Source organism: Euleptes europaea, chromosome 4, assembly GCF_029931775.1.
Source record: "Euleptes europaea isolate rEulEur1 chromosome 4, rEulEur1.hap1, whole genome shotgun sequence".
NCBI lineage: Eukaryota > Metazoa > Chordata > Lepidosauria > Squamata > Sphaerodactylidae > Euleptes > Euleptes europaea.
In genome coordinates this window covers 11,065,314-11,084,210 of record NC_079315.1, presented here as the reverse complement: position 1 = coordinate 11,084,210, position 18,897 = coordinate 11,065,314, and the positions used below count along the sequence as shown (strand labels likewise).

The 18,897-nt window shown below is 50.3% G+C and overlaps 1 protein-coding gene across 1 annotated transcript in view; it reads left to right on the top strand.

Annotated features, from left to right (window-relative positions):
• Positions 1-218: 218 nt before the first annotated feature.
• The window catches only part of P3H3 (prolyl 3-hydroxylase 3), a 36,682-nt gene continuing 18,003 nt past the window's right edge, over positions 219-18,897 (top strand). The window contains exons 1-3 of the mRNA XM_056848420.1: positions 219-647; positions 11,065-11,217; positions 15,965-16,151. Of these exons, the coding sequence (XP_056704398.1) occupies positions 219-647; positions 11,065-11,217; positions 15,965-16,151 (769 nt within the window). The remainder of the gene's footprint in view (positions 648-11,064; positions 11,218-15,964; positions 16,152-18,897) is intronic.

Genomic DNA, 18,897 nt, shown 5'->3' with positions numbered 1-18,897 from the left:
TCGGCCCTGCTCGGCTGGGCCGGCCGAGCGGGCGGGCCTTCCCCGTGCCTCCTCCCCGGAGGCCCCCCCAGCCCCCGGCCCGGCTCCTCCGCCGCCCCCTCCGCCAGCGAGGCGGGCCTCTTCTCCAAAGGGCGGCCGGGCGGCGAAGGCGCGCGGGCAGCCCTGGTGCGCTTTTGCGCATCTCCTGCTGCTCCTCCGCCGCCTCTCCCCCCGCGGCCATGCCGGCCTCCCTGGCCCGCCTGGGCCTCCTCCTGCTCGGCCTGGCCTTCCCGCCGGCCCCGGCCGGCCCTTTGGCCCCCTTCGACCTCCTCTACGCCGACGGCGTGCGCGCCTACTTCGCCCAGGACTGGCCGCGGGCCGCCCAGCTGCTGCAGCGCGCCCTGGAGAGCCACGCGCGCCTGCGGGACGCGCGGCGCCGCTGCCAGCGCGCCTGCCGGGCCGAGGCGGGCTGGGCGGCCGCGACCCCTCCGGGCCGGCCCTGGGAGGCCGGCTTCTTCGAGCGGCTGCTGCAGCGGGCCGAGTGCGTGCAGGGGTGCCTGGGCCGCCGCCTGGACGGGCCGCCTTCCCTGCACCGCGCCGCGGCCGAGGTGCGGCGCGGCTTCGAGGAGAGGGAGCCCTACAACTACCTGCAGGTGGCCTTCTTCAAGGTAGAGTCGCCCAGCCCGCTTCTCGTGGAGTTGGGAGGGGGGCCGCCCGAGGGCATCTAGTCCACCCCCCCGCGCAATGCGTAGGGTTGCCAACCTCCCGGTACTGGTAAGGTCAATCAAGGTTCGCCTGCTCTACAGTTCGTTAGCAAATACAAAGTAGCAGAAAAACAAGCATTCCGTCAACGCAAAGTAGGTCTTTGTTCGATTTAGGCATATAGTTAACATGCAATTTATATTGTGCTATAGTATAGTGGTTCCCAACCTTTATAGTTAACATGCAATTTATATTGTGCTATAGTATCGTGGTTCCCAACCTTTTTTTGACCAGGGACCACTAGGACTTTTTGGTTCGGTGCAGGGACCCCCAGGTTCAAAATAAAAATTCCGAGAATTTGAAAATAAACTCTAATCATAACTGTTAGTTAAACATTAAACTTAGAATAATATTTGGATATATCTTTTTATAATAGAGAACTTTTAATTGAAAATATTAATTTGTTATGGGTTTATAACTTTGTTTCGCGGACCTTAATTTAGTTCTCGCGGACCCCTGGTTGGGAACCACTGGGCTATACGATCTTAGGAGTCAGTATACTGCAAACAGCAGCAACAGAAGATACCTGCTATTTCCGCTACCGAGTCTGGACGTTATTGAGAGTATATCCACGTCGCCTTGGTGCAAGTTTGGCGAGATATTCGCACAAAGGCTCTTTGAATGGGATTCAGACATTTGTAATTACAAGTTGTTTAGGATTTATCCAGCATAGTATTGCCCAGACAATGATTATATAATTGTATGTTAACTATATGCCGAAATTGAACAAAGACATACTTTGCATTTATTCAAAAAGGGCAAGAGTCCAGTAGCACCTTAAAGACTAACAAAAATATTTTCTGGTAGGGTTTGAGCTTTCGTGAGCCACAGCTCACTTCTTCAGATACTGAAGAAGTATCTGAAGAAGTGAGCTGTGGCTCACGAAAGCTCATACCCTACCAGAAAATATTTTTGTTAGTCTTTAAGGTGCTACTGGACTCTTACTGTGCTGCCCCAGCAGAACGCGAAATGTTACATAGAAAATGTTTGTAGTAGTTAGCCCTTTAAGACTTAGAATCATGGGAAATGTAGTCCAGACCAACACTAGGTCAGATGTGTCTGAACTGCACGCTAATTGGCTATCAGAGCTTCTTCTTCCCACAATTCCTTCTGGCCCGGGTAAATTGAAATCCTTTGTTCTACCAAGACCGAGTCAGAAGAGGAAGGAGGCTCCCAATTCATCTGTTTTTTCACAGACTCTAGATATGTTCTGCATCTACTTCCTGTTCAGCGATGTGTGAGTTGAGAGATTAATCCTTATGCATTTATGTGAAGAAATAATAAAGATGTAATATTTTGGACATTAAGAGTTCTGTTGTCACTACTCAAAAGGGGCCTGGGGGCCGAGCTCCAGGCGCTGGACGAGACAGTGAAAAAACAGTGACTATTAAGAGCCTACGGATATTTTGGATTTATACAGACAGACTGTATCAACAAACTTTATAAACTTGCATGCCTGCTCTGCAAACTGCTCAGCTCATGCAAACGGCTTGGATTTTAAAAGGACATTTTTCCTGTGCTTGAAGCTGGTCTAGTCTGCATGTGAATTGCAAGGAGATTGCCTATTTGCATTTGTATATGTCTCCAGCTTACCCTCTCCAACTAGCTGAAGAAAGGGTGGGAAAACAGATCTCCCTGCAGATTGAACAGTTTAAAAGGTTTTAGTCTGCATGCTCCTGTTTTGCAATGTCTACAGCATTCAGCTCACTTCTCCTCTAAGTAACTCCTGGCCTTTAACCTAGCCCACAAGGACATTAAGGCAGGAAGTCTCTGGCTCCCTGAAAGCAAAGCACGCCACGGTCACTGGAGCCCCATACAGCTCAGACAGCTAACGAGGTCCAAGCACCAGACGGCTACCCCTTTGCAAATCAGGAAAAGCTCCCTGTTGTAAGTTGGAGTATAAGAGGCCAAAAGAGAACCAGGGAGTGGGGAATCAGGATCCCAACATCAGCATAGAAGGAAAGCTTAGGATCATCGCCGCCTAGTGCCAGCCAAGAACAACTGAGGGCTGGCAACTCACTCACCCAAGCAGACCAGAACAGCGCCACCTGGTGGACGGCAACGGTACTGCGCCCCCAGAGAGGACAGCACCACCTGGAGGACAGGATGTCCACCAACGTTGCAGCCACGGGAGATCAGTCTAGTGACGACACACTCCACTCGGGAGCTGACAACCTCCGACCAGGAGACGAAAGCCTGATCGTGGGTCCAGATGGAGCAGACAGCAACCAGTCCACCTCTGCAGCAGCAACAAATCAAATGCACGGAACGACCTCAGTGAATCGGATGCCAATGCTCTCAGCCAAGATGAGAGACTATCTGTTGAGCCAAAAGGATGAGCTTCGCGATAAGGCGGAACGCGCATGGCAGAAGGCGCAACGAGAACTACAGAAAGACACTACTAGCTGCAGCGTAGAGGAACTGCGCGGCCTTCAGGCCCGTCGTGTACAGCTGTACTCACAGTGGTGGGGGAACGAGGATCGAATTTCGATAATCCTGGCCCAACTGGGCTCAGAGGAGGCACCACAGTTCAAGGATCAACGGGAGACCCGAGAGAGATTCTTCGAAGGCGCTGCACAAGACCTAGACGTCCGCATTAAGGCAGCAGAAAAGGGGAACTCGACCACACAGCTCTCCTCTCCACCATCACACCTGGCATCAGTGAAAGACATGCCTTCGACAGCCCACTCCCTTGTTTCTTCAAAACGGCAGTCTTCCAAGGCCCTCTCCCACGTTTCTGGAGGTAGCCGCAAGTCCGGGGCCTCTGTCGCCTCGAAGGTTTCTTCCCATGCTGCTAAGGGCTCCCACAGGTCAAGACCTGCCACCTCTAAGGCCCGTTCTCACGTTTCTGGGAGCTCCTACAGGTCAGGATCAGACGCTAGCCTGGCATGCATAGCGCTGGAAGCCAAAGCTGACGCGGCAGCAGCCGCCAAACGAGCAGAGTTTGCCAGGAAGGAAGAAGGCGTGAGAAGGGAAGCGGCATTACAACAAGCGGACTATGAGGTTCAGCAAGCCAAACAACGAGCAGAGCAAGCCAAACAACGAGCAGAACAAGAGGTTCGGCAGACCCAACTCCGTGAGGAGCAAGAAGCTTGCGAAGCCAGACAACGAGCGGTACAAGAGGAACGAGAAGCGAGACTACGGACGTTAGCTCGGGAAGGTGAGGCCGCAGAATTGGAGGCCCGGGCTCGGACCTTCGATTTGGCAGCGCGGCTGGATCTGGGTTTCCGGCCTGAGGAGCTAGAAGAAGAGGATACACAGCACCGCGTGCTGTCCTTCGTACAGGAACAGAATGCTCTCATCAGCATACCAGTGGACATCAGCCAACTCACCGCTCCTGCACCCCAGTCATCTGCTGCTCCTGCAGCTCAGCCACTCAAGTCACCTGTCGTTCCTGCAGCTCAGCCGCTCCAGTCACCTGCAGAACAGAAAGCTCTCATCGGCGTACCAGTGGAGGGTGGGTCCGAACGCAAGGCAGATATCAGCCAATGGGCTTTGAATCCAAATACTGCAATGTTTGCTCCCACTGTTCCTGCACCCCAACCATCTGCTGGGCCCGCAGCTCAGCCACTCCAGTCACCTGCCTTTCCTGCGACTTGGCTCACTGCTCAGTATCCCACACAGCTCATTCATGCCGTTCCACTCCCAGACCCTACCCGCCTCGCCCAGTACAGTGGCAGCTACCTGGGATCACGCAATCTCAGGAAGAATTTGTCCGAGCAGGGTGTGCAGAAGTTCACGGATCGCGTGGAGGACTACTTCTTGTGGAAGGTCATCTACCAGAGGGTCACAGGGGAGATGGGATTGCGAGCAGATGAGGAATTAACGCTCTTGATCGCATGGCTGGGGCCAGCTTCTTCGGATGCAGCCAAGCGACTCTATGCAGCGCACGTCGAGAACCCTGAAATGGCACTCAGGACAGTGTGGCAAAGGCTTGACGAACGCTATGGCAGACCTACAGACATCGAAAACGTTTTCATGCGGAAACTGAAGGACTTCCCTAAACTGACTTTGAAAGACACTCCCAAACTATGGGACCTACTGGATGTCCTGCTGGAGGTGGAGGCGGCCAAGAAGAATCCACAGCTGTCCGGTCTCGTGTGTTTGGATCAATTCAGCGGACAGGACAGGATTATTGACAAGCTGCCTCTCTTGCTGCGAGAGAAGTGGGGCACAGAAGTGGCTACCTTCAAGGTGAACAACAATAATACCTACCCCCCCTTTTCATTTCTCGTTGACTTCATTAGGAGGACAGCGAGAGACAGGACTGACCCTCACACTGGTTTGGATAAACTCTACGGCGAAGCTCATGAAGAGAAGTTGGCGTCCAGAGACACGAAAGTCAAGGCCACTATCTCTGTGCAGAAGACGGAAGTCTCAGCTGCCACGCTGCGACCTAAGACGGAGAGGCCTGTGGGAGCTTTCTGCCCACTGCACAAGAAGCCACATTCGCTCAATAAGTGCAGAGAGTTCGGGCAGAAAGGGCTGGACGAGCGGAAGGCTCTGGTGAAGGAATACAGATTGTGTTACAAGTGCTGCGAGTCTAAGGACCACTTGGCTAGGGACTGTCCAATCAGCATTCTGTGTTCGGCCTGTGGCAGCAACAAGCATCCCACAGCTCTTCATGCTGACCTCATCTTGTCACAACACCCTATGATGGGCACCACCACACAGGCATCACTGGAGCCTGCAACGGGTCTCCCTGCAATGGCGACGCCAGTGACTACTGCCCCTACTCAGGACAATGCTGTTAGCACCCAGTGTACTCGTATCTGTGGTGCTCCGATGAAGCAGAGAACCTGTCATCAAGTGTGCCTTGCTAGAGTTTTCCCCACGGAACGCCCTGACGAGGCTGTGAAGATGTATGTGGTGCTCGATGGGCAAAGTAATCGTTCGCTAACAAGTCCTGCATTCTTCCAGCTCTTCCACCTGGATGGTGACGAGATACAGTACACCCTCAAAACGTGTGCTGGTGTCCAGCTCATGGCGGGGAGGACAGCCAGTGGATTCCAGATTGAAGCACTGGAAAGTGGTGCTCAGTTCCATCTCCCAACGCTATTAGAATGTGATGCGCTACCCAATGACCGCGGACAGATTCCCACACCAGATGTCGCACTCTGCCACCCTCATCTGCGGCCTATTGCTGACCACATACCTGACCTGGACCCCGAAGCGCAAATCCTGCTGTTGCTGGGAATGGATTGTTCTGACCTGTTCTTATGCCACGAACAAGTCAGAGGTCCTCCCGGCTCTCCGCATGCTCAGAAGTTAGAACTGGGATGGGTTATCATGGGGAACGTGTGTGTGGACCGCCTCCAAACCCCAGCCACCGTCAGCATCTTTGCCACGAACATCCTGGACAATGGCCGTGCTCCTCATGGGAAGCCATGCCCGGATCATTTCACAATCACTGAGAAAAGTCTCTATACCTTAGGCTCCACAGTATTCCAGGTGACCAAGGGCGACAATGAGCCAGCCTTGCCCATTGAAGACAAACAGTTCCTGAAGCTGATGGAGTCAGACCTCGAAAAGAATAAGGAAGGAAGTTGGGTCGCACCACTCCCCTTTCGAACACCCAGACAGCCCGACCGGCCCGAGACGAGGTATGACCTCTTAGCCCCAGATCAGGATACTGACGTGAGGCCCGAAGTTTCCTGCATGTGGACTGAAGCGAGGATAGGACTCCAGTTAGGGACACAACGTTTCCACCGCTACTCCACCTGGGCAGCGCTCGTTCGGGGAGTAGCCTGCCTGATCCACTTTGTCCGCCACAGAAACTCTGAGACAGTGTCACCAGACGAACGACACCGCGCAGAATGGCTGATTCTGTCAAGCATACAGCATCAGGCCTACTCAGAGGAAATCAGGTGCCTTGAGAGCAGGAGAGCAATCCCGAAGACCAGCACCCTCGTTAAGTTAAATGTTTACCTCGACGACAAGCTGTTGAAAGTGGGTGGGCGTTTGAACAGAGCGGATCTAGCCTCAACAGTAAAGAACCCCATCGTCCTTCCAGCACGGCAGCATATCACCATCCTTTTGGTGAAGTATTATCATGAATCAGTCCACCACCAGGGACGGCATTTCACAGAAGGCGCCGTCAGAGCGGCTGGACTATGGATTGTGGGCGCGAAACGATGCATAGCAGCCATCATTAACCAGTGCATAAAGTGTCGCAAACTCAAAGGGAAGCATCAGCACCAGCTGATGGCAGACTTGCCAGCGGATCGACTCAGCATGGACCCTCCCTTCACCAACGTAGGGCTTGACGTCTTCGGACCCTGGAACATAGTTGCACACAGGACGAGAGGAGGACAAGCTTGTAACAAGCGATGGGCAGTGCCTTTCACGTGCCTGAGCATACGAGCTGTCCATATTGAAGTGGTCGAGTCCTTGGATGGTTCCAGCTTCATTAATGCCCTCAGACAATTCTTCGCTGTGCGCGGACCTATCAAGATGCTCCGTTCCGACCGTGGCACAAACTTCGTGGGAGCCTGCAGAGAGCTGGGGATACGAGGGACTGCAGACTTTGATCCAGCCCTCAGCTCCTACTTGATCTCCCAGGACTGTACATGGACATTCAACCCACCCCATGCATCCCACATGGGAGGTGTATGGGAACGCATGATAGGAGTAGCACGTCGCATCCTAGATTCCATGCTGATGGGAACTCAGTCACTCTCCCACGAAGTCCTAACTACTCTTCTGGCAGAGGTTGCTGCCATCATCAACGCCAGACCCTTGGTTCCGGTTTCCTCAGATCCTGACCACCCAACGGTACTGACACCAGCCACCTTGCTGACGCAGAAGACTGGAGACTGGCCAGCACCCCCAGGGGACTTTGTCGCTAAAGACTTGCACAAGCAGCAATGGTGACAGGTTCAGGTGCTAGCTGACACCTTCTGGAAGCGATGGCGACAAGAATACCTCCCACTTCTGCAAGGCCGCCACAAGTGGAAAACCTCTACACCTGATCTACACGAGGGAGATGTGGTCCTGTTGAAAGACAAGGAAGCTCCTCGGAATGCATGGCCTATGGGACTTGTAGAGAAGGCCATACCAAGCGCAGATGGGCGAGTTCGCAAGGTCGAAGTAGGCGTCATCAAGCCAGATGGCGCCAAGACTCTTCCCAGACCAATCACTGAAGTGGTGCTTTTGTGCGCCAAAGAATAATTCCGGTGAATCCTGTTAGACCGTGTGCATGTTATTTGGATATGCAACCTAGTTGTGTGTAGTATTGTATAATCCCAGTTAGACTTGTTATATTAACCATAGTATGCATGCAGTTAGTGGAATTCATAAGAATTCCAGGCGGGGAGTGTGCTGCCCCAGCAGAACGCGAAATGTTACATAGAAAATGTTTGTAGTAGTTAGCCCTTTAAGACTTAGAATCATGGGAAATGTAGTCCAGACCAACACTAGGTCAGATGTGTCTGAACTGCACGCTAATTGGCTATCAGAGCTTCTTCTTCCCACAATTCCTTCTGGCCCGGGTAAATTGAAATCCTTTGTTCTACCAAGACCGAGTCAGAAGAGGAAGGAGGCTCCCAATTCATCTGTTTTTTCACAGACTCTAGATATGTTCTGCATCTACTTCCTGTTCAGCGATGTGTGAGTTGAGAGATTAATCCTTATGCATTTATGTGAAGAAATAATAAAGATGTAATATTTTGGACATTAAGAGTTCTGTTGTCACTACTCAAAAGGGGCCTGGGGGCCGAGCTCCAGGCGCTGGACGAGACACTTACCCTTTTTGACTACTGCAAACAGACTAACACGGCTACCCACTGTGAATTATTTGCATTTATTGAATGCTTGTTTTTCTTCTATTTTGTATTTGCTAACCTCCCGGTACTGGCTGGAGATCTCCTGCTGTTACAACTGATCTCCAGCCCACAGATCACCTGGAGAAAATGACCGCTTTGGCAATTGGACTCTAGGGCATTGAAGTCCCTCCCCTCCTCAAACTCCACCCTCCTCAGGCTCCTCCCCAAAAATCTCCAGCTGGTGGCGAAGGGGGACCTGGCAACCCTAACAATGTAGGAAATTCACAACTACCTCCCCCCCCCCGCCACACCCCCAGTGACCCCTACTCCATGCCCAGAAGATGCCCAAGATGATGCCCTCCCTCTCATCATCTGCCTAAGGTCATAGACTCGGCATTGTTGACAGATGGCCATCAAGCCTCTGCTTAAAAACCTCCAGGGAAGGAGAGCTCAACACCTCCCCAGGTGGCGTCGAGGCCACAAAATAGTCTCAAAGCCAACATCTGTGGCAGAAGGCATTTGTGGGGGGGACACATCGCCCCCACAGCTGCAGTGTAGTAGAGTGTTGGGTTAGGAGCTGGGAGACCCAGGTTTGAATTCCCGCTATGCCATGGAAGCTTGGGCCAGGCACAATTCTAGCCTACCTCGATGGCCTACCTCGCGAAGTTGTTGTAATGATGAAATGAAAGTTAGGGTATATTTCCACCCCAGTGTATATACTCTTTGTGTAGAATTTATCAGTAGATATAAGAAGAAGAGTTGGTTTTTATATGCTGACTTTCTCTACCACTTAAGGGAGAATCAAACCGGCTTACAATCACCTTTCCTTCCCCACAACAGACACCCTGTGAGGTAGGTGGGGCTGAGAGCTCTGTGACTAGCCCAGGGTCAACCAGCTGGCTTCGTGTGGAGGAATGGGGAAACAAATCCAGTTCACCAGATTAGCCTCCGCCACTCATGTGGAGGAGTGGGGAATCCAACCTGGTTGTCCAGATCAGAATCCACCACTCCAAACCACCGCTCTTAACCACTACACCATGCTGGGGTATTATTGTAATTCCCAATTTTCCCTTTACCCTTTTTCTTTTATATTTTTCCTTTACTCTTTTGGATGAAATCAAAATGAGGAGAACGCTGTAAGCCCCTTTGTATCTCCATTGGGAGACAGGTGGGACATAAATGAAGTAAATACATTTTTTTTCCTTTTTCTGGAAAGCTTACCTGCTCTTTTTCACTCATATGCCCGAGTTACCTCTCAAAAGTTGGCTGTGGAGGACGAGGCTTTTTTAAAAAAATAATGCGCAACCAGACGACAAAATGTGCAATTTCCGGGTGTGTGTGTGTGGGTGGGGTGTAGATCCCGAAGCACGTTGATGCTATTCAAAAAAATCCAAGCCTTGGAGAAGTTACGTTCGCTTGAATATAGCAATCTTCTGCATTTGTGTTTTCAGATTCCCAGTTCTGAGAATTTTCGCCCACTCTGTGTAGGCTGCTAAATGTCACAGAATGTGACTGTGCGCATGCAAAGAACACACACGGGTTGTGTGGCGGTGGTATGAGTTATGCACATGAATAACGATCACAGGCCACTGTGTAGATCTGTATTTGCCTTTTCGAAAAGGCCTGGTGGAGGGAGAGGAAGAAACAGGAACATTTTCAGTAGAGTAATGCTTGCGGGGGGGGGGCAGGGGGAAGATATTACCAGAGTTGATAATAGGCAGTGCCATAATTTTGTTTGTTTGTTTACTTCATTTATACCCCACCTTTCTCCCCAGTGAGGAGCAAAAGTTGATTACGTTGTTCTCCTTTCCTCCATTTGATCCTCACAACAATCCTGTAAAGTAGATTAGGTTGAGAGCGTGTGATGGGCCCGATGTCACCCAGCAAGCTTCTATAGCAGAGCAGGGATTCAAACTTGGGTCCCTCACATCCTAGGCCTTTTATGCACAGGTTGTTCCCATCGCAGTCAAACCCCCCCCCCCCCAACTACTTCAGGGCTTTATTTTAATTATGTATGTATTTTCCGGCCTTCAGAATTCGCCTCACTCTCCCCTCGCATTTTCCCAATGTTTTCAGGATGCTGTTTTACCCCGAGTTTAAAGTCTGCCTCAATCCCAAATCGAAAGCATACTTGTCATTTTTTTCTCCCCATGCCCGTTCTCGCTTTCCCCTCCCTTCTCTGTCCCCCTCATCCGACCACCCTTGAATCCATTTGCGAGTGCACTAACAAGAGAATAATGCTGGAATACCATGGGGCTGCATATTTGGCCAGTTTCACAGCAAACGTGGGTCAGTTTCAGATCGAACCGTTGAGAGAATTCTGATATAATCACAAACTACTGATTCGGCTGCTTATTTGGTCCATTCTTCTTAACCACTACACCATGCTTGAAGTATACGTTTCCATAACAAATATTCTCAAACTGTTTCTCCCCCCACCCCAGTTTAATTTGGAAAAGGCCTCCAGACATTGCCAAAAATTTCTTCCCCGTCCCCCAATCCGAAACAGTTCCCTTCTCACCTGACACTGCTTCTCAACCGAGCTATTCTGTCTCCGCAGCTCAAGCGACTGGATGAGGCCGTTTCTTCCGCTCACACGTTCTTTGTGGCCAACCCACAGCACTTACAGATGCGGGAGGATATGGAGAAATACCAGCGCATGGCGGGGGTGAAAGAAGAGAGCTTTCGGGATCTTGAGGCCGTGCCACACTGGGTAAGACCCTGATTGGAACTGGGATGCTGTGGGGCTGTTCAGAAAGGCTGCTTTATAGAGGCTGGTAGGGGAGTGGACATGTTCATGGAGGAGAGTGCTATCCATGGCTACTAGTCAAAATGAATACTAGTCATGATGCATACCTATTCTCTCCAGGATCAGAGAAGCATGCCTGTTATATGTGTGTGTTAAGTGCTGTCAAGTCGCTTCCGACTCATGGCGACCCTATGAACGAAAGTCCTCCAAAATGTCCTATCTTTGACAGCCTTGTTCAGGTCTTGCAAATTGAGGGCTGTGGCTTCCTTTATTGAGTCAATCCATCTCTTGTTGGGTCTTCCTCTTTTCCTGCTGTCGGCTGCAACTTGGCGGCACTTCACACACACACACACACACACACACACATGAAACACAGGCAGGATGCTGCTGCAGTCGGCTTGTTTGTCATCTTGTTTGTTTGTCCTAGAGGCAACTGGTTGGCCACTGTGTGAGCAGACTGCTGGACTTGATGGATCTTGGTCTGATCCAGCATGGCCCTTCTTACATTCTTATTATAATTATATTATATTGTTATAGTAGGTGCTGTGGAATACAGGCTGGATAATGCTGCTGCAGTCTTCTTGTTTGTGGGCTTCCTGGAGGCACCTGATTGGCCACTGTGTGAGCAGACTGCTGGACTTGATGGGCCTCGGTCTGATCCAGCAGGGCTTTTCTTATGTTCTTATGTTGGGTGGAAAGGCTTCTGACAATAGAGACAGGCAGACCACTTTATCTAAAACGGGTGAGCTGGTGGTTTACCACAGATTCCAAAAGGTGAAATTCACACACAGGTCAGAGGATAATCAGTATTTCTACTTAACATGTCATTATTTTGTTTTCCATATTTTTATTACTTATGAATGGCAAGCTATATCAGTGGTGGGAACTGGAAAGCGCCTTCAAGTCACAGCCAACTTAGGATGACCCCATAAGGTTTTCAAGACAAGAGACAAACAGAGGTGTTTTGCCATTGCCTGCCTCTGCGTAGCAACCCTGGACTTCCGTGCTGGTCTCCCATCCAAGTACTGACAAGGACCGACCTTTGTGAGGGAGGGGCTGTGGCTCAATTTGTAGAGCATCTGCTTGGCGTGCAGAAGGTCCCAGGTTCAATCTCCGGCATCTCCAGTTAAAGGGACTAGGCGAGTCGGTGATGTGAAAGACTGCGGCCCTGGAGAGCCAGTCTGAGTAGACAATACGGACTTTGCTGGACCAAGGGTCTGGTTCAGTATAAGGCAGCTTCATGTGCTCATGTAATCCAGCTTAGCTTTCAGTATGAGGTTGGCTAGGCTCACTGGCCCAAGGTCACCCAGCCAAGCCTCCACGGCGGGGTTTGAGCGGGGACTCGAACCCAGGTCTCCCCGATCCTAACGAGACTCTAACCACTACACCACACTGGTTCCTTCTGGAATGCGCAGGGACAGTCCTCTCCTTATAAACTGCCCGCCAGGGATTCGCTTCTGCGTTTGCTCCACTTCTCCGCAACTGATCCAGGACTTTTGTCAAACAGGAGGCTGCTTTCCAGATGGGAGATTATCTCCCTGGGTTGTAGCGTGGCAGATGGCTGGCCCCGTATAGCTTTTGCATCCCCCAGCGAACGCGGAGGGCGGGGCTAGCTTTGCTGCTGAGAGACAGGCTGGCCAGGGGTAGGAAGCAGCTTGTGAGAAATACTTGTGGGAGGCAAACTCTTCCCTTCCCGAGGATGAGCACATGGTTTCCACTTAGGGGGGTGGGGGGAGGAAACAGCATTGTTATTTTTTTGCAGGGCATGCAAATGAGTATCTTCATAACAGCGTAAATCCTGTAGGATCCCCACACACACCATATCTAGGAAGAAGAAGAGTTGGTTTTTTATATGCCAAGTTTCTCTACCACTTAAGGAAGAATCAAACTGGCTTGCAATCACCTTCCCTTCCCCTGCCCACAGCAGACACCCTGGGACAGGGGTCGGCAAACTCATTAGTCAAAAGAGCCAAATATCAACAGTACAACGATTGAGATTTCTTTTGAGAGCCAAATTTCTTAAACTTAAACTATATAGGTAAGTACACTGTTTATTAACTTAATAAACTTTAATTAAAGTTTTAAGTCTTAATTAAACTATAGGTACACTGAATAAAACTTGATATCATACTTAATAGTGATCTTATTTATTGATAAAAATTTAATTGTAAGTCCCTGCCATTTCCCCCTCCCCGTCCGGAGTCCTCGTCTGGAGGCCTGGTCTACCACCATAAAAGCCTATTGGTAGACCTGGCCTCCGGCGGAGTCCCATTGGGAGGCCAGGTCTACCCATTGGCTTTCTTGGCAGTAGACCTGGCCTCCAGAGGCCCATAGAAGCCAATTGGTAGACCTGGCCTCTGAAGGGGGACTTTTTTCTCTTCCTCGGAGTCCAGGTCTACCGCCAAGAAAGCCAGTGGGTAGACATGGCCTCCCAATGGGACTCAGCCGGAGGCCAGGTCTACCAAAGGAAGCCCGCCCCGCCCAACAGCTGATAGGCGGGGGGGGCAGGAACCACCGAGCCGCCCGCCCAGCAATCGCGCAGCTAGAGGGGAGGGGAGGCTTTAGCCTCCCAACCATTGAGGGCAAGGGAAAGGGAGACCCACTCTCTCTTTCTCTCTCTCAGGCGCGCCGGCTCCGCAGCCCGGCTGCCGGTGCGAGCGAGCACAAGAGCAAGCACCAAGTTCGGAGAGCCGCACTCAACGGGCCAAAGAGCCACATGCGGCTCTGGAGCCGCAGTTTTGAGACCCCTGCCCTGGGAGGTCGGTGGGGCTGAGGGAGCTCTAAGAGAGCTGTGACTAGCCCAAGGTCACCCAGCTGGCTTCATGTGGAGGAGCGTGGAAACCAACCCGGTTCACCAGATTAGAGTCTGCCGCTCATGGGGAGGAGTGGGGAATCTAACCCTGTTCTCCAGATTAGAGTCCATCGCTCCTAACCACTGCTCTTAACCAGTACACCACGCTGGCTCTCCCCAAAGCATAGCCCCAAGGCTTAGCTGATCGCAGAGGGGACAACAAAAAAGAAGGAAGAAACTCAACGAGGAAAGTACCGGAAGCCTCAAAGGTTGACTGGAAACTATGAACTAAGACATTCCAGGCCCTGTGTTTTTAACACATTTATAGCGTACACCTTGTAATGAATATAATTATTTTGTTATAGTTTGTAGTTATAGCATGGTGTAGAAGCCAGCATGGTGTAATGGTTAAGAGCAGTGGTTTGGAGCAGGGGAGTCTGACCTGGAGAACCGGGCTCGATTCCCCACTCCTCCACATGAGCGGCGGAGGCTAATCTGGTGAACTGGATTTGTTTCCCCACGCCACACGAAGCCAGCTGGGTGACCTTGGGCTAGTCACAGCTCTCTTCGAGCTCTCTCAGGCCCACTTACCTCACAGGGTGTCTGTTGTGGGGAGGGAAGGGGAAGGTGATTGTAAGCCGGTTTGAGTCTCTCTTAAGTGGTAGAGAAAGTCAGCATATAAAAACCAACTTCTTCTTGTTGTAGTTTTCAGCTCAACCTTTGAGGCTCCCAGTCGCTGATAGCCAACACACTGTTTGCTGAATTAAAATTTGAACTCATCTCACTCCTGAAAGGAGTTCAACGTTCAGAGTTTGTAAGAGTAAGAACTACATCCCCTCCAAAGGAAATTCCTCCCTGTAAAAATCTAGAGTGTGGTATAGTGGTCAGAGTGTGGATGTCTAGGACATGGGAGACCCAGGTTCAAACCCCCACAGGGAATCTAATTACAGGCTACTTTTTACCCGCGTGTTTGCGCAATCAGACACGGGTGTGCGCAACCAGATATGCGTTGTGAGTTCGGTTCTAGGGACTTAATTCCCAGACATGGGCCAATTTGAGAAGGTGGCGCAAGGGAAGAGAAGGTTTATGCCTCACCCCTCCACACACAAACACCATTTTCCTGACCCCAGGTCCTCTTGGGGAATGTATGTGTATATGGATTAAAATATTTATATCCCGCCTTTCCTTGTGGCTCAAGGATTACCGTTTAAAACCAATAGATTAAAAACCCACATACCCCCGTTCTCCTCCCAAAACATGCCAGCAGATTTAATAATTGTGGGCCGTCAAGTCACAGCCAACCCAAGAAGAAGAAGAAGAGTTGGTTTTTATACCCCCACTTTCTTCAAATCAGCAACCTTTCTGCTCACTAAAGGAAGCCGGCCGGTCAAACCACAGCGATCCCTGTTGCGTGGATTAGTTGTGGTGAGGCAAAGGCAGGGGCTGTGAGTGGATTGTGAGTGGGGTTGCCAACCTCCAGGTACTAGCTGGACTAGCTGGTACTGCTATTACAACTGATCTCCAGGCGACAGAGATCAGTTCGCCTGGAGAAAACGGCCACTTTGGCAATTGGACTCTATGGCATTGAAGTCCCTCCCCTCGCCAAACCCCGCCAGCCTCAGGGTCCACCCCCCAAAATCTCCAGGTATTTCCCAGCCTCCAGCTATTTCCCATAGAGTCCAACTGCCAAAGCAGCCATTTTCTCCTGGGGAACCGATCACTCTCGCCTGGAGATCAGTCGTAATAGTGGGAGATCTCCAGCCACCACCTGGAGAGCTGGCAACCCCTGCTCTAGTCCTGAGAACTTGGCCTCTGCAGTTACGACAGGCCACTAGAGGGCGGCCCTTCCCTGTTAGAGCGCCACTCACCTGGGCTGTTCTCAGAGATGAATGACATCGCTGTGGCTTTGTGGCTTTGCAGGTGGCCTACGAAGCCGGGGTGCGCCATTACAAGGCGGATGACTACCAGCAGGCGCTGAAAGAGTTTGAGGAGTCGCTCCGCGAAGGGCTGCTGGCACTGGAGGATTGCCGAGCCCTCTGCGAGGGGCTGCAAGAGGAAGACGAAGAAGAGGAGGGGACTCAGCTTGGCCTCTATGAAGCCATTGCAGGTAGCAGCGACAGCCCAAGGGAGCTCTCCAGCTAGGGTTGCCAGCCTCCGGGTGGTACACCAAAATGAACAGCAGCTCAGGCTAATGCACAGATGAATGCTAATAATTATATTCTCAGTAACAAAACAAAAAAATGTTACAAAAGACAAAACAACTCAACGAATGCCTCTACGTCTATAGTTAGTCCTGGCATTAATTATAGCCGCAAGTTGAATTCTTGCGCTGATTCCATAGAGACCGTGGCTCACTGTCTTGAATTCACATGAATTAGAATCATAGAGTTGGAAGGGACCACCAGGGTCATCCAGTCCAACCCCCTGCACAATGCAGGAAATTCACAACTACCTCCCCCCCTCACCCCCAGTGACCCCCACTCCACGCCCAGAACATGGCCAAGATGCCCTCCTTCTCAAGATCTGCCTAAGGTCATAGGATCAGCATTGCTGACAGATGGCCATCTAGCCTCTGCTTAAAAACCTCCAGGGAAGGAGCGCTCACCACCTCCCAAGGAAGCCTGTTCCACTGAGGAACCACTCTGACTGTTAGAAAATTCTTCCTAATTCCTAGACGGAAACGCTTTTGATTTAATTTCAACCCGTTGGTTCTGGTCCAACCTTTTGGAGCAACAGAAAACAACTCGGCACCCTCCTCTATAAGACAGCCCTTCAAGTCCATCATTATTTCATTTACGGTCTCTACGGAATCACCGCAAGAATTCAACTTGCGGCTATAATTAATGCAAGGACTAACTGAGGGGCTGTCATATAGAGGATGGTGCTGAGTTGTTTTCTGTTGCCCAAGGAGGTCGGACCAGAACCAACGTGCTGAAATTAAATCAAAAGAGTTTCCATTTAGACATTAGGAAGAATTTTCTAACAGTTAGAGCGGTTCCTCAGTGGAACAGGCTTCCTCAGGAGGTGGTGAGCTCTCCTTCCATGGAGGTTTTTAAGAAGAGGTTAGATGGCCATCTGTCAGCAATGCTGATTCTGTGACCTTAGGCAGATGATGAGAGGGAGGGCATCTTGGCCATCTTCTGGTCACTAGGGGTGTGTGGGGGGGAAGTAGTTGTGAATTTCCTGCATTGTGCAGGGGGTTGGACTAGATGACCCTGGTGGTCCCTTCCAACTCTATGATTCTCTAACTATAAATGCAGAGACATTGTTTGAGCCGTTTTGTCTTTGGTAACATTTTTTTGTTATTGTTAATATAATTCTTAGCATTCATCTGTGTATTAGCCTGAGCTGCTGTTCATTTTGGTGCGCCTTCGGAATACAGCACACTTGTTTTGGTTTGCATAGCCTCCAGGTGGTGGCTGGAGATCTCCCGCTATTACGACCGATCTCCAGGCGACCGAGATCAGTTCCCCTGGAGAAAACGGCCGCTTTGGCAATTGGAATCTATGGCACCAAAGTCCCTCTCCAAACCCCGCCCTCCTCAGGCTCCGCCCCCAAAATCTCCAGGTATTTCTCAACCTGGAGCTGGCAACCCTGTCTCTGGCTACCGGCTGAAAGTCTTACGAATGCCACGGAGCTGGGAAGTGCGACATCACCTGTTAATCTGCTTCCAGAAATTTTCCTCTGAGTATTGTGTCATTGAATATTCTCCAGATATTCTCTGAATATTTGCTTCCTTCCCCCACCCTGTTTTATATATATATATATATATATATATATATATATATATATATATATGTTTGATTCACAACGACAAATGAGGTCTGAAAAAATGGTGTTTTCTTTTTGCTGGGATCCTACTCAGGGGGGTTAGATCCATCTGTCTGTCTGTCTCTATTATCGTTTGACTCAATGTTGCTTTTCAGCTGCTGTGCATGTTTACGCTCCACAAAAATCTGTGCCGATTATGAAATTCATATGTAATTCATATGTAAAGGCTGTTAAATTTGTTTGACTTCTCTCAAAATGGGAACTGTCTTAGTCATGTTGCAGTCCTTCTCCGCTATGGGTTTGCTTCCAGAAATGTTCCTCTGAGTATTTTGTCGTTGAATATTGTCCAGATATTCTCCAAATGTTTCTGCATCTTCATTAAAAAACCAACATTGATAAATATCAATGTTGCAACTATCCGCAACTATCAATGTTGCAACAATCCGCAACTACAAGTGAGGACTGTGGGGAAAAATGATGTTTTCTTTTTACTAGGATCCCGCTGGGGGTTTATATCCATCTGTCTGAATGTTTTTATTATCATTTGACTCAATGTTGCTTTTCAGCTTCTTTGCATGTTTACGCTCTACAAAAATCTGTGCAGAATATGAAATAAGTAATTCATATGTAAAGGTTGTTAAAATTTGTTTGGCATCTCTCAAAATGGGAACTGACTCATATTGCAGTTCTTCTCCGCTGTGGGTTTGAATCTTCCAGACCTGTTCTAGTAGCGGAGGAACTTTTCTCTGGAGGAAAAAGTCTTCCTCTCACACAAGACGATCTTTGAGGAGCCAGGGTGGTGTAGCGGTTAAGAGCGGTGGCTTGGAGTGGTGGACGCTAATCTGGAGAGCCGGGTTTGATTCCCCCACTCCTCCACATGAGTGGCGGAGGCTAATCTGATGAACTGGATTTGTTTCCCCACTCTTACACATGAAGCCAGCTGGGTGACCTTGGGCTAGTCACACTCTCTCAGCCCCACCTATCTCACAGGGTGTCTGTTGTGGGGAGGGGAAGGGAAGGTGATTGTAAGCTGGTTTGAGTCTCCCTTAAGTGGTAGAGAAAGTCGGCATATAAAAACCAAC